At 45.8% G+C, this 14957-nt stretch overlaps 1 protein-coding gene across 1 annotated transcript in view; it reads right to left on the bottom strand.

Moving 5' to 3' along the window:
- Positions 1-7086: 7086 nt before the first annotated feature.
- The window catches only part of FKBP4 (FKBP prolyl isomerase 4), a 28344-nt gene continuing 20473 nt past the window's right edge, over positions 7087-14957 (bottom strand). Inside the window, exons 6-10 of the mRNA XM_054998775.1 lie at positions 14481-14571; positions 12602-12685; positions 10666-10851; positions 8271-8510; positions 7087-7757 (exon numbers count right to left, since the gene is read on the bottom strand). Of these exons, the coding sequence (XP_054854750.1) occupies positions 7662-7757; positions 8271-8510; positions 10666-10851; positions 12602-12685; positions 14481-14571 (697 nt within the window). The 3' untranslated portion in view covers positions 7087-7661. The remainder of the gene's footprint in view (positions 7758-8270; positions 8511-10665; positions 10852-12601; positions 12686-14480; positions 14572-14957) is intronic.

Here is a 14957-nt window from a genome sequence, read left to right as displayed (position 1 = left end):
CAGCGGACTACACTAAGGATGCTCCAAGGGGCCAAAGATCTGCCACTTCCGGCGAGGCCGGGCGGCCTCAGGCCCCAGCCTGTCGCCCTGTGTCTCTAGGGCAGCGGACTGGGCTACCGATGCGCCAAGGAGACAAAAGACTTGCCGCTTACGGAAATGGGAGAGCGCGATGGTTCGATCAGTCGCTGTTCCCCGGGACTGGCATCCTCATTTAGGCTTTTTCTCGGTAAAGGTGTGCGCCGTTTGGGCCTGTAACTGTAGCATATACCCATACATTTTACTCTCTTGGAGACCGGGCATATTGCTAACGCTGCTCTCCTTCCAAGTTTTTAATATCAAGAAAGTGACAGCAAGTCAGAGGACTCACCATGTTTCCAGCTGATCCAGAGGAATTAGCCGTTAGTCTGTAGTAGCAAAATAGAAGAGTCCAGTAGCACCTTTAAGACTAACCAACTTTACTGTAGCATAAGTTTTCGAGAACCACAGTTCTCTTCGTCAGATGCATGGAGAGTATGAAGAAACTGGCCAGATACATAGAGGTGGTGAGGGGAGGTGGGAGTAGGTTCAAGGTTTCTGTTGAACTGTGGTGACCTTCCATCAAGGACTTAGTCAACATAGTTCAACAGAAACCTTTCAAAAACAAAATCCAAAGGGAAGCTGCTGAATTGGAATTCATATGTAAATTTGACTCAGTCAGACTTGGATTGAACAGAGACTATGGCTGATTCCACACACATTGGCTAATGCACTTTCAATGCACTTTATCGTTTGAGATGGCTTTTTTGTTCCGCACACAAAAAAATCCGTTCCAAATTATCTATAAAGAGGATTGGAAGTGCATTATCCAACATGGGCAGAATCACTCTATGAATGGTTATCTCATTATCAGAAGTAACTGATTTCATTATCAGAAGCAAACTGATTGCATCTACTCCCTCCTCCCCACCCCACCTATATATATCTTGCCAGTTTCTTCATACCCTCCATGCGTCTGATGAAGAGAACTGTGGTTCTCAAACGCTTATGCTACAGTAAAGTTGGTTAGTCTTAAAGGTGCTACTGGACTCTTTACTATTTTGCTTCCAGCTGAGAAAGCAAAGTCAATGCACTCCACTCAGGAAATCAAGGAAAGGGGGGGTAATAACTGTGCTTATACGCGACTTTTCTGGCCAGATTAGTGCTCCCTCGGGTGAACAAGGTCAGTGTTGTTATCCCCACAGTGGAGCTGAGGAGTGGCTTACCCAAGGCCACCTCCTGAGTTCATGGCAGTTGTGGGAGCTGAACCAGCAGAGTGCTGACTCGCAACTCAACCACCTACGCTACAGCAGCTGCACCACTGTTGTAAATCCACCCCTAGGATGGCCAACCTCCAGGTGGGGCCCTGAGATCCCTTAGGATTACAACTAATCTCCAGTCTAGAGATCATTTTCCCTGGAGAAAATGGCTGCTTTGGAGAGTGGACTGTTGGGCATTATACCCTACTGAGATCCTTCCTATCCGTGTCCTATCTGCCTCAGGCTCCACCCCCAAATCTCCATGAATTTCCCAATAAGAGTTGGCACCCCTACACTCCACCCCTGCACCATGAAACTACTTTATATAGGCTTTAAACAACCCTTCCTCAACAGTTGCTAGCAGTAAATTCCACACTGGTCCTGTAGAGGGAGAAAAGCGGGCCAAAAATGCTTCAGAAACCAATATGCTGGCTGTGCTTCACCAAGACGTGGATGTGATGTCATGCTAGTGTAAACCTGCTTGCGAGCAGAGGGAACAGGCGACAGCCACATCGCTGGATACCTGCCGGCCATTCCAGCTACTGCTACTGCTGGCCAAATACTCATGACGTCTCGTGTCCTTGGAAGACCAGACCCCCATAAAATACCTCTATAAAAAGCGCAACTTATACTGCAATTCCCTACAAGGGATGGGCACCTTTGGGATCAACGACTACACTCACTCACAACAGGTAAATCCCACCATATGGAAATTCCCAAGTGTGTATTTGGGGAGTGGAAGAGCGCTCCGAATTTCAACGCACTTGCTGTTTGCAAGAAATGTAAGCAGCGCAGCTGTACCTATCAGCATGGGACGGCTCTGCCTGTGATCCCATGCTTTGCCAACAGGTTTCTAAGGCGCAGAAGCCTTACTAGATCAAGAGACCTGCCAACCCCACTCACTTGCCTTGCTTGTAGAATTCCAATCCTGCTATTGAATAAATGCGTGGATTTTTTCACAGCTGTCTCTGTGACTGAGATTTTGGTAAACAGGGCCTGATTTTCATCCCTACTCGTGACTGTCATCAGCATGGGACTCACACTGGAAAGGGGCTGAGGTGGTTAACTGTTGCTGTGTTCTAACGAGGGGAGGGGGGAGATGCCTCTGGGTTCACATCCCCCCTCCGATCACTGTGGACGTGTGGAAAACCAGGCTAACGTGACTATGAGAGGGGCAATGGAGAACGAGCGTTGCTCGTATGAAAAGTAGCTGCCGGTGGTAATGATCTTCATGAATGCGCTGGAGGGATGGCCTTATAGGAAGCTTCTAAAAATGACTGGAATGACCAATCCATCTGCAGCAAATGGGTCCGATGGTGCAACATCTCATTCATGGCTGACCCTCCTTCCAGGGCTGCTGGTGCTAGCCCCGCACAGAGCTTGACCTGGTGATCTCGACCATGCTGTGCTTACCTACTGCCTTGGAGGATCCCACATACCCCAAGAAACAATTAGGTCTTGTAGTTACAGGAATGCGTTGCGGTAGGAGAGCTGCAGTTTCTCCTCTTTCTCTTTGTACTCAGCTTGCTGCTGTCCAAAACGCCTGCTTTGCCTTATTGCCAGTTTATCCTTTGGCAGAATATATATTAAGAAATAAATCCAAACATTTTTTACTAGTGAGGAGGGGCAGGGATACTTGGGTCATCAGAGCAGCTGTGGTTCCTTCGCTGTGTGCCTGCCTGCCAAAAGGAAACCTCGTTGCAGGAGGAGCATTGAGCCTTAGGCAGCAGAGCTCCCAAGGTTGTTCATTCCAAGGTTCCACTAGGCATGTGCTATGCCCAACATTTCTTCTATGCTTTCCATTATATGGGGAGAGGGGCACAGCAGATATCAAGGTAGACTAGCATTACTGTACATTGGTTGGCTGCTTCTAAATATGGCTGGCAAGGGCACATCATCAGGCTGCTATTCCATGACTGGTGGGCGCTAGTACTGTTGCTGTCCTCTCAGCTCCTTGGCATTAGGGAAAGCATTGGAAAATGGCTAGTTATTCAGGCACTGCTTATTGTATCATGATCCCAGACACCGTCTCCCTATCAGCCAGTAGCTGTGCCAAGTTTCTTGTAAGCTGGTAAACTTTAAAAGGTGATGCTTACTTCCAGCGTTTTAGTCTCTCTTTTCTTTTGTCGTATTGCTGCCTTGTTGTAGCCCAGCCCACAAAAGTAAACAATCCTGTCTAGAATCAAGGAGTAGCGTTAGTTACCAAGCCGGTCAAGAATGAAACTGTACCAGTACATGAAACCTGGGCTGACTCGCCAGCCCTCCTTCAAGTGCTCTCGATGGAATGCTCACACATGCACCGGCCACAGTTTTGTACATCAAGCTCACTTATTGCAGACGCAAGAACTAATTTTATTTATTTTTGCTATTTATAGTCCACCTTTCTCACCGAGACTCAAGGCGGATTACATATTTTAAGTCAATATGAATGGCTGAGACAATACAATAGGGTAAGGATTGCAGAAATCTTACAGAGCTGAAAATAATGCTGAGACAAAACAGAAGCAAATTGACATGACATATTAAACAAATGTGGAACCATCCAGTAGAAGCATACTCACAGCAACGAAGAGTACACAGTAGTCTAGTCTAGTCCCTATCCGTTTATTAACACATCTATCTGAACTATTTTCTTACAGCACAGTCCTACTACCTGTGTAAAAAAGTCCTTCTGAATAATTCAGTTTTGCATAGTTTGTAGAGAGCCAGGAGTGGGAGCCTTCCTGACTTCACCAGGCAGGCCATTCCAAAAGATGGGGGCCACCAGAGAATGCACGTGTATAGGCAGCTATTGATTTTGCCCATTTACAGGTTGGCACCAGCAGAAAGCCCCATTAAGATGAGTAAAGCTTCCATTGACGGGGCGTAAGAAGAAAGGCAGTCCCATAGATATGAAAGGCCAAGTGCATGAAGGGCTTTCCACTACGTGGAAGCCAAAACCTTGAACTGAGCTCAGTAACTGATGCGTAGCCAATGGAGTGACTGCAGAACGGGAGTAATATGCACGCGTCCCCTAGCTCCAGAAAATAATCGAGCTGCAGTGTTTTGTACCAGTTCTCCCCTCGTTCAACTCAAGAGACTCCAGCTGTGCGATAGAGCTGGATGCCAGCTGCATATTCATGCCATCCAGTTCCGTAACTAAAAACGATTTCTCCTAAAGGCTTTACATAGACACAGAATCACACGGAGGAAAGACTGCATCCTGCAGAATCCCTCCAGATAGTTCCCACATGGAAGACAGCTTGTCTTCCGTGGCTACCCTTTGGGTCCATTCCATGAGGAATGATTTAGTCCTGTCCAAGACACGTCCCGACACCTACTTCTGCCTCCGAATGCCTCAACAAGATCTCCTGTATAAAAGGCTGCAGACAGACCCAGGAGGAGCAACAAAGAAGCATAGCTTTTGTCCTTGTTCAGACGAAGATCATCCACTAAAGCCACCAGAGCGGTCTCTATCCTTAGCCTGGCCTGAAACCAGACTGAAAAGGGTCCATAGCACAAGTTATCCAAGATCTGTAATTGGTCTGGTACCAAAGGCAGATTGGAGACTGGGCAATAATTGGCCATGCTATTTTTGTCTAGGGATGGTGTTTTACTGTATACTATTAGTTTACATCAAGTGCAATATTCCTGTAAGGATGCATGGTGGTTATTGGAGGTATGCTGAGATAACAGAATGGCTTTTTCAAACAATTATCTCAAATTCATTAGACAGCATCCTTCTGACTAAAATGTTTGTTGGATTACTTTTCGCTTAGGACAGGGTCTGAGGTTGTACACCCTCAGCTCATGTGGTGTGGAAACAAGCTTTGTAATTGCATATGTTCTGGGAATGTAGAACATTTTGAATTTAACAGGTGCATAAGCCCATGTACACACATTTGTGCAAAAGCTTTCCTATCCTTTTCTGGAACGACTAAAGAAGATATGCAAATTCAAAGCCACACAAACATTCTGATAAACGGATGGGCATGTGCAAGCCCGAAGCATGTCCCTGTGCCTCAATAGTGGGCTTTCTAGTCAACACGCAGGAACAGTCCCTAATCAAAGATGTGTATTATTGTGTCTTTCTGAGTATTTGCTTTCAGCTTAAGCTCAAAAACCCAATTTATGTATTTATTCATTTCATTTCATTTCATTTTATACTCCACTTCTCCCCCCAACAGGAACCCAGTGCAGCTTACAGCATCCTTCTTCTTCATTTTATCCACACAATTACCCCGTGAGGCAGCTTAGGTTGAGTGACTGTAACTGGCCAAAGGTCACCCCGCACGCTTCCATGGAATAGTGGGGATTTAAACCTCGGTCTCCGAGAGCCTAGTTCAACACTAACCATTAAATGATGCTGCCTCTCTCACAATGAACCCCAAATGGGCCATCCATCCCTCAAGAGAAATAAGGAGTATGAGACATTTGAAACAGTGAGGTTGGTTAATGAGTACTTAGGCGCATTTCAGATGTTTGCTGTTGCAGGGTGCTTTGGAGCTATAAAGTTCTTCCCTTCCCAATAGGGAAGTCTCACTTCCTAGGGACAAGATTTGACCTAATTTCAAATAAGGTGACTTTGACAGTCTGTATTTTGTCCAAACGCATTTCTGTCCCAGTAAGGGCATTTCAGATTCAGATGCAATATATTCACATCCCATGGAAGGTTTCTGTGCACTTTATGGACTGTGTGGGTTTTTTTCCAGTTCCCCCCCCTCCTCCTCCAGTCCTCAAGCTCCACCCCCACAGGTCCTGGAGCTCCCCTGCCCCCAGGAACAGCATTTTAGGGAGCACTTTCACCCTCAGTGGAAGGCGAGGAAGTTGCACTTTGCAAAAATTACTAATAGATCCAAGGCCAAGCCCCGACCATGCACAGTACACTACTTATGGAAAATTAAGCTGATTTTGTACCAACGTTGATTTCCTCTTTACACTGACCTATTAACTACATAGATTACTAATTTTAATGTATTAGCAAATATCTCGTATAAATTCTTCTTACTAAGCAAAGAACACCTCTATGTATTGCGCTTCCTGGTTCTATAATCCAGTAAATAGCTTGGATCCGATGATGCGTGAGGAGAAAATGTACTTAACACAGTTCTCCATGCACAAGCAACTCTTCGATATAATTTAATGAAACCATCTCAGATGTACAACTGATTTTGTTTCTGAAATATGAGAAGAAATACCTAAAGCTATGTCTTGAGCATGCAGAAGGAATACAATTACTTTCACTCAGGAGAAGTAGAGAGTGTGGAGTAATTTTAATGCTTCTGCCTTTGCAAAGACTGCTGAACATGTAGAAATCTCCTGTGGGATTCAGCTCAACGTCTTCTTGATTAAGTATATTGACTGTTTATAGTGAAGAGAGAAAACAGGGTTGTACATACCTGCAGCTACTGTCCGTCGAGTTCTTCTGTGCAGGCACACGCTGGGACTGTGGATGTGTGCAGGCCTTCTGCTTGGAAGATTTTCTACAGCTTCTTAAAAGCTCCATTAGGGGCCGCTTCTTCCAAATCATACAGACACCTGTTTTCCCGCCTAAACGGTTACATGACTAACAGGAGGAGTGACCCTCTTCCAACAACCCCTGGGAAATCTTCTGAGCAGCAGGCTTGCGCACATACGCGGTCCCAATGTGGTACTGCACAGAAGAACGAAAATGAACACCCAGATATTTATTTTCAAATTTAAACTTTCAGTTAAACACAAGTAGCCACCTGCCCAATTTTCCCCCAAGGATCAACTCACGGATTGAAAAGGAAATCACTACCTGCAAACCCAACATTTCGCTGGACAAATATGAAATATGCTCAAACCTTGCCAGGATTTTTGGGTGCTTTATTGCTCAAGCTTTGGACTTCACAGTCTTTGCCTTCAGCAATGTGCAGAGGAGGAGGCATTACAAGGAAGGTGAACGCTCGCTCACGGGAGGAGGAGGGCCTGCACTGACAGAGGAAACCAGACAGAACAAGGCTGGAGCAGGGAGAGGGACACAGTGGTTTCGTTTGTTCATAAGTCTCCTATACAATGACTTTTTGCATGGATAGCCCCAATACTTTAAAAAAAGTCAAGGGGACAGACTGAAGAAGCAGAACTGGGATCAGGATCAAGATGGAATCCAAGCACAGGAGAGAAGGGCCAATGAAAAGGAAATGAATTCAACGAAGGAGAGATTCTGAGAGAACCCCCACAATCAACAACAGATTCAGAATGCAAAAATGAATAAATAAAAGTCCCTAAGATTATACCAGGTCTGTTCTGCCAACAATATTTCCTACACAGACAGACAAAGTGGTGCCACAATCTCTGCCCCTTGTCCAACCAGATAGAAAAATAAAGGTCTAGTGTACTGGAAATTCTTTAGTTTTACAAAACTAATGGAAGAGGATCTTGGCCTCAAGCTTCTACATCGACGTCTGTTTTTTCATCAACTCCATTCTGTTTATCATCTTTCATGTTGGAGCCTTCTTTGCAGATTGTATCAGCTTCCAGCTACAGAAAAGAAGGGGAAAAAAGAAACCCAATGTGAGGAGGACTCTCTCTTTGGCCTCCATTGTGCTGTCTGTGCACTGGAGGCAAGTTCCAAAACTTAAGATTTAGGTAATATAGATCAAATGGAACAGTCAGCAACAAGACAACCAGCGGAAAGTCCAAAGCCTAGCATTACTAATTATTCATGACTTAAAAGTAAAAGAAAAATGAAGGGCTACCATGGGGAGGAGGTCCCTAGCTATGATCAGACAGCCTGCAGGAAAAGGTTTTTAGGCAAATGGATAAATGTTCAGTTAATTCCTGCAAAACAGAAAAGAGTCCAGTAGCACCTTTAAGACTAACCAACTTTACTGTAGCACAAGCTTTCGAGAACCACAATTCTCTTCGTCAGATGCAAGTTGATTCCTGAGCACTGACAAGGAAAACTCCTCTTAGATTTTCCATCAATCTGAATGAAGGCACATCAGTTCTGCCCGTGGTCAAAACCTGATTCTGGTGAACATTCGTGCTTACCTTTGTTTCTTTATCTGCAAGCCTCTGAAACATATTGGCATACATCTTCTTTTCTCTCTCATGCTGCTCACGTATTTTTTGCTGACAGATTATGAGCTGCGCTTTCGCTGCTTTGTTGCTTGGGTAGAGCTGTAGCACCTTCTGAAAATCTGCTCTGGCTAATTCAAAATCATTGACAGCCAGCCGGGCTTCACCCCGTCGGAAGAGGCCTTTCTCATTATTGCCATCCAAATCCAGGGCCTGGTAGGCCAGGGAGACAAGATGCAAACAAAAGAAAAGAAAAAAAGAATTCCCGGACAGTGATCAGAGCATACAGTTAAGCCTCCCTGGTTCTTCAAGGAAATGGGCTTTTAAGCAAGGGAAAGCGTAGTGATAACGCAGGGACTAGGCTCTCAAAATGTGGAGCATACTTCCAAACTGAGGACTCCGAAAATGGTGGTGGTGGTGGGGGCAGCTTGAGGATGGGTAAAGCATCATCTGCCACCATCACTTGCAAAGAAGGACAATGGGAAAATAGGAAAGATGAGTGCGCTTCTCTGGAAAGAAGAGCTGTCACATAGAAAACTCCCCTGGAGTAGCAGATCAGTCAGCTGTTTCTGGAATGCTTACAGCTGGGCATGAAAAGAACAATCTTTTTCAGAATCAGGTGATCAGAATTAATATTGTCTCTGGATCCTGAAGTTCTATCTGAACCAGGGGTCATTTCCTACAAAAAGAACTACAGGAACTCATTAGCATATGCCACACCCCCTGACATCACCAGAAGTGTGTCAGAAGGCAACATCCACCCCTCAGGCCCCTTTCTGCAAAAGTCTCCAGGTATTTCCTTAAAGCAGAATGAAATCAAAGCAGCTTACCCTCCTCTGGAGAGCCAGCCCTGCTTGCACCCACTCACTCACTCTCTCAAGTCACAAATGAAAATAAAGCAGCATGAATTCCAAGCAGCTTGGGTTCCTTTGGAGCTCAGCACCACTCGGCTTGCACTCACTCACTCACTCACTCACTCACTCACTCACTCACTCACTCACTCACTCACTCACCCCACCCCCCAGTCACAAATGAAAGTAAAAGAGCAGGGCAGAATGAATCCAAGCAGCTCGTGTTTCTTTGGAGCCCAGCACCACTCGGCATTCACTCATTTTCTCCCCCCCCCAAATGAAAGTAAAAGAGCAGAAGGAATCTAAGCAGCTTACTGTTCCTTTGGAGCCCAGCACCATTTGGCCTGCACTTGGAGGAAATCACGTGGGCGGGGCCAAAACCCACGTGACCTCTTTTTAGACCTACCGGAACGCCATTTCTGTGCGTTCCGGCCCCAAATGAGCCCTGATCTGAACTATCATTGCCATTTGTGGGTCACAACCTCTATGCCTCTCTTTAATCCTAAAATTAGACCTGATAAGCATGGCACATATCTTTCTCACAGTTTTTTTTAAACACTGAATAATCAAAAGAAAAGGCTAGGAAGCCCTTTATTCCCTTCCTCCATTCTTTTACTCAGACTGCTTAAAACTGGTTATATATCAAACTTGGTCACCAGGTTTGTTTATCCCATCCTCTTTCAGCAATGAAAACACTGCCCGAACTGGAGCTACTGCTGTGGGGGAGGGGGAGAAGTGGCAGATATTGAGGTAAATGAGCACTTCCTCAGCCCATTCATTTAAAGAAATCAACTTAAAATAACAGCGAGGGACGCTGGATGTTGCTGCACTCTGACTTATATGCCAACTCAGTTTGTCTAGGTGGGTAGCCATGTTCACCTGCAATGTCAGTGATGTCCCTATATCAATTCCAGGTACAAACTGGAAGTGACAAAGGGTAGCTCTAGGAATCCCAGGAAAGTCTATGTTAAGTTTCCGGCAATTCCTGGAGCTACCCTTTGTCCCTTCCCCGTTGCACCTGGAAGTGATGTGGCAATGTCAGCAGCCTTGCTGTCCCCCCACCCCCAGCCACTAGTTGGAGCAGTAGCAGGTGACAGAGCTTGCGGGTGGGGGGCCTCCGGCCAGAACAGGAGGCCTGACAACTGATGTTTACATGTTTACACAGAACAGCGGAACGAGTCTAGTGGCTCCTTAGAGACCAACAGGATTTCCAGAGTGTACGCTTTCGAGAGTCAAAGCTCTGGCTCTCAAAAACTCGCATCCGGAGATTCACTTTTTCTAGCTGCAGCAAAGCGTCACCTGTGGAAGGCAAAAGGCTTTGCCAGTGATGGACCCCCATGTATTTTAAGGCATTCAGTCACTAGGCAGAGGAACATAAATGCTGCCAGAATCTTGAGATAAAAGGGGACAGATCAACATCCTTTTGCCCCAAGCCACATCCTCCAGCACAGCACTGGGATGCCAATTATAGGCTCATGATCGTATCTACTCATCCAGACATCTACATCGCCATTTACCTTGTTGCAGTTCTCCAAGGCCTGGGAATACTCTTTCAGTTTCAAATGGCACATGGCCAAATTAAGGTGGGCTGCAAGTCTCAAGTTCCTGGCCTTTTCTTCCTCTTCACCAGCGAGCCCCGATTCATGTTCTAGCCATGACACAATCTTCTTATATTGTAATGTTGCCCGTTTGTACTTCCCCTCCTGGAACACAATGAAGTTTCAGCAAGAGTGTCAAACTCAAATGCGCAAGATAGTTATCGTAACAAAAACTCCCCACATCCCCTCAGAATTACAGGCACTAGAGATCCAATGCTTTCTACCCCCTTCCACTACTGGGGAAGTTGCTCCAGGATGCGTTCAGGATACTTCTGGAGAGCAGCTGGTGCGGAGACGAGTCACCTCCCACTCTGGCTATTTAAAGCAGGTGAAGCAGACAACCCCTTCTGCAGCCAGCCTGCAGTGAGAATCAGTTCGAGGGAACCAACTTCAGACATGGCTTTGCAGCAGTGACTGGGGCTGTTGTCAGGACCTGGACTGTTGGTACCTTTGGTGTGGCGCAACGATGTCCTGGGCTGCTTAGGGGCTGCTCTTAAGGCAATCTTCTTGGCTGCAACAGCACCCAGGGAAAATGTGTGAGGAGTGCAAGGCTGGCCTAGCCAATGCATCGCTAGGACAGGGCTTGTTGTCCCCTTCTCAGCAGCAGCCCCATCAACCAAGCAGGTGGGCTGCACTGGCAGCAGAGAGACAGGGACAGCTACGGTCCGCTTCCTACAGGAGTTCATCCCAGCTCTTGTTCCAACCTCTGTCAAGGCTGCATTGTGAAGCTGAGGATGAGTGGAGGAGAAAACACTGCCTTCAGCTTCTCCGCCCAACTTCCCTGTTCTCTTCGCCAGCCCAGCATGCTCTTAAGCAGTGATGGGATCTGGCCATTTTGAAGCCCATAACACCCTGCACTAGTGGTGTGGTATTAATGAGGATCCAGGAAATTTTCCCCTCTTCAGTTTTAATTGTTCCACCCACGTCCAACTGCCCCAGGATTCTTTGAACTGTGAAGGGGCAAAACCCCTAAAAGGTTGTGGTCCATGGAATGAACAGTCAAAGCTGAAGGGCAGCATGCCGCCAAGTACTCGTTCCACACAACTCCAATTAGCCCCTCTTCAAATCCAGCCATACAAGTGGGAGAAAAAGGTAAAAAAAACCCTTCCTCCCGCACCACACCACCTGGGCTCGCCTTCTTCTTACCTAGCTCCAAAACTCAGTCAGCTCTTGGGCTGTTATCATGCAAGGAGCTCCACATCCAAGGCCAGAGTTCAGGAGCCTGGTGCTGTTGTGCACAGGTGAGATTTCCAAATTGTTCTCCCTGCATTTCTTCAACCCCCCCCCCCCAGTAGCTAGTTCTATATAAATCGTCGGGGCTCACTCAGGAGCTAGGTACAGACTTAAAGGCTTTGCTTTACAGCAAGTGAACTATCATTCCTCTGAACTACCTTTCCTCTGAAGAGACCCAAGAGTGGTAACTCTGGTGTTGCCCTCTTCCCTTTTATCCTCACAAAAACCTTACGAGACAGGCTGGACTGAGAGAGAGTGACTGGCCCAAGGTCACCCACTGAGTTTCATGGCTGAGCAGGGATTTAAACACTTGACACACTAGCCACATTGTGCCGTAGCTGACAACTACTACCAATTTCAGAATATTAACAATTAGTGAAATATCTGCAAGGCTTTAACTTCCTGTCATAACCAGAAACCAGCTCCAACAGTTAAGAGCAGCCTTTGGTGTCACGTGCCTTTGGACATCTTCTAATACAGAAGACTGCCCACATTCAGGAGAGACACCCATACCCCGTCTTCAACAAGGTTTGGTATCTTCAAGGTCAGAGATCCAGAGAAGGTCACTTTCCACTACAGAAACTTACTGAAGGAGGACTATAAAATCACAATTTATACCCACCTTGAAATACTGGGTGCCCTTTTCCTTGGCAATGGAGCCTTGTTCGAGCTTCTCAACAGTGTTCATCTCCCAGGATTCCTTAGCCTGAACAGATAAGAGGCCAATCAGCTAGGTTACATGAGAACAACAAGCAGGTACACAGACTATGTTATGCCCCTTCTGGACAAAGGCACTAAAGATGTGAACAGCAACTGAGGGGGGGGGACAACTTAGGGGGAACCTCTACATTTGGCTAAGGTCAGTCAGTGAAGGGTAGATTGGGGATTTACTTGTCACTCACACATTTACAATACCTTTAGACAGATCTGGTGAATAAAAAACACCAACGCTTGTTGCTTCTCTTGAAAAACAGGGTTGCACCTACCTGTAACTGTTGTTCATTGAGTGTTGTTCTGTGCAGGATGACATGGGAACTGCACATACGCGGGCTGGCCTGCACATGTGCAGTTCCCATGTGGGACTGCACAGAAGACATGATGGATGATGAATATGTCTGTACTTCTATGTACACCAGTGGGGCAGAAAGCAGGAGAGTTTACAAAGCTCAGAAAAAAGCACACGCTTTGCATATGGCAGGTCTCAGGTTTAATCCGGATAGCTCCACTTAAGAGAGAGAGAGAAAACACCCAGAAACTTTGAAGCCCCAGAAAGAAACCCAGCATGTTTTGGGGAAAAACTGGAATATATGCAATACATGCTTTCCTAACAAATCTAAATTCTGTTTACTGATTGAACAACATGAAATACATCATTTATAAGATAGCTGGCGTATAAAATGTGCCATATAAAATGGAAATTATTATTTCTTGGGTTTTGTAAGAAAAACTCAAAGTATACTCAATACTTGAGATAGAGTCAGACTGCTGCACCCTATGCTACCATTTCATGTCTTTATTTTTGCCTTTTGAGAGAGTAAAAAAAAATTGAAGACAGAAAACAAATTCTGTAGTAAACAAAGAAAGAGTATTGTCGAAGGCTTTCACGGCCGGAGAACAATGGTTGTTGTGGATTTTCTGGGCTGTATCACCGTCGTCTTGGCATTGTAGTTCCTGATGTTTTGCCAGCAGCTGTGACTGGCATCTTTAGAGGTGTAGCACCAAAAGACAGAGATCTCTCAGTGTCAAAAGTATCCAATTCAGGGCACTTTACAGCCTAGGACCCAAGTATCTGAAGGACTGTTTCCTGCCATGCATTCCTGTCTGCCACCCACTGGCTGCTCAGCCACATAAGGTGACCAGACTTTATGGAATCAAGGTGAGGAAGGAAATGTGTTTAGAAATTTTCTAGAGGTTTTGCAAGGCAATTTTATTAGTCAAGGCCTTTAATGAGGTATAGGCTGCCCGCATCTTGGGTGGGGCGGGGGGGGGGGGTCAGTTTTATTTGGTATGTTGTTTGTTGTGATGTTTTAATTGTTATTGTAAACTGCCTTAAGTCATGTAGATTGGCAGAGTATAAATAAACTATTTTTTTTAAAAAAAACCCCAACTACCTTAAAGGAGGGTAATGGTGCATAACCATAAGGCAGGGCTGTTCACACATGAAGCTGCCATCGACTGAATCACACCGCTGATCCCATCAAGGTCAGCTCTGCAGGGTCTCAGGAAGAGGTCTTGCACATCACTTACTGCCTGGTCCTTTTTTCAAAACGGGAGATGCTGGAGATAAAACCTGAGACCTTCTGCATGCCAAGCAGAGGCTCTTCCACTGAACTTCCACTGGATCCCCTTCGTACAGGATCCAAGTCAGAGATTTCACAGCAAACAATTTGTGCGCCTCATTTTCTGTCATTCAGTATGAAATGTAACTTCTGTTTCCCTCTCTGCCCCCCACAGACATGCTGAACTTGAAGTAAACTTCCTCTTCGCCCCCTTTCACATACCTTTTCAAAGTTCTTCAGTTTCACTTCATACTGCAGCTCGGCATCTTGTGGGATCTGAAACTTCTCTTTTCCAGCACTCCCAAAACCATAGCTGCGAGTGAGATGAAAAGGTCCTAAGAGACTTGGGTTGGCCTGTTCCTGCTCTCTCTCCAAAACACCCCCTCAGCAATGTATGAACAGTGCATCCCAATCTTTTTGAGCCTGTAGGCAATTTTTGGAAAGGGTAGCAGGGACCATCATAAAATGGCTGCCAGAGTTGGGAGGTTTCATATAAAGCTTGTAGCAGCTCATCACAATTTCCCGCTGAAGTCTTGCCAGACTTCTTTTAAATGGAGATCACTCACTTAGCACCAAAGTACTGTTTCACTCTCTGGCACCATCATCAAAGCACTCTTACATATATTATCAATTTTTTTACAGCGCATATCAACTCTGAAAGTAAAGCTGCAATCCCTACAACAACCCTTCCCTTGGAGT

This window comes from Eublepharis macularius, chromosome 15 (assembly GCF_028583425.1).
Source record: "Eublepharis macularius isolate TG4126 chromosome 15, MPM_Emac_v1.0, whole genome shotgun sequence".
Lineage (NCBI taxonomy): Eukaryota > Metazoa > Chordata > Lepidosauria > Squamata > Eublepharidae > Eublepharis > Eublepharis macularius.
The sequence above is the reverse complement of the archived record's forward strand: the minus strand, read 5'-3'. Positions and strand labels throughout refer to the sequence as shown.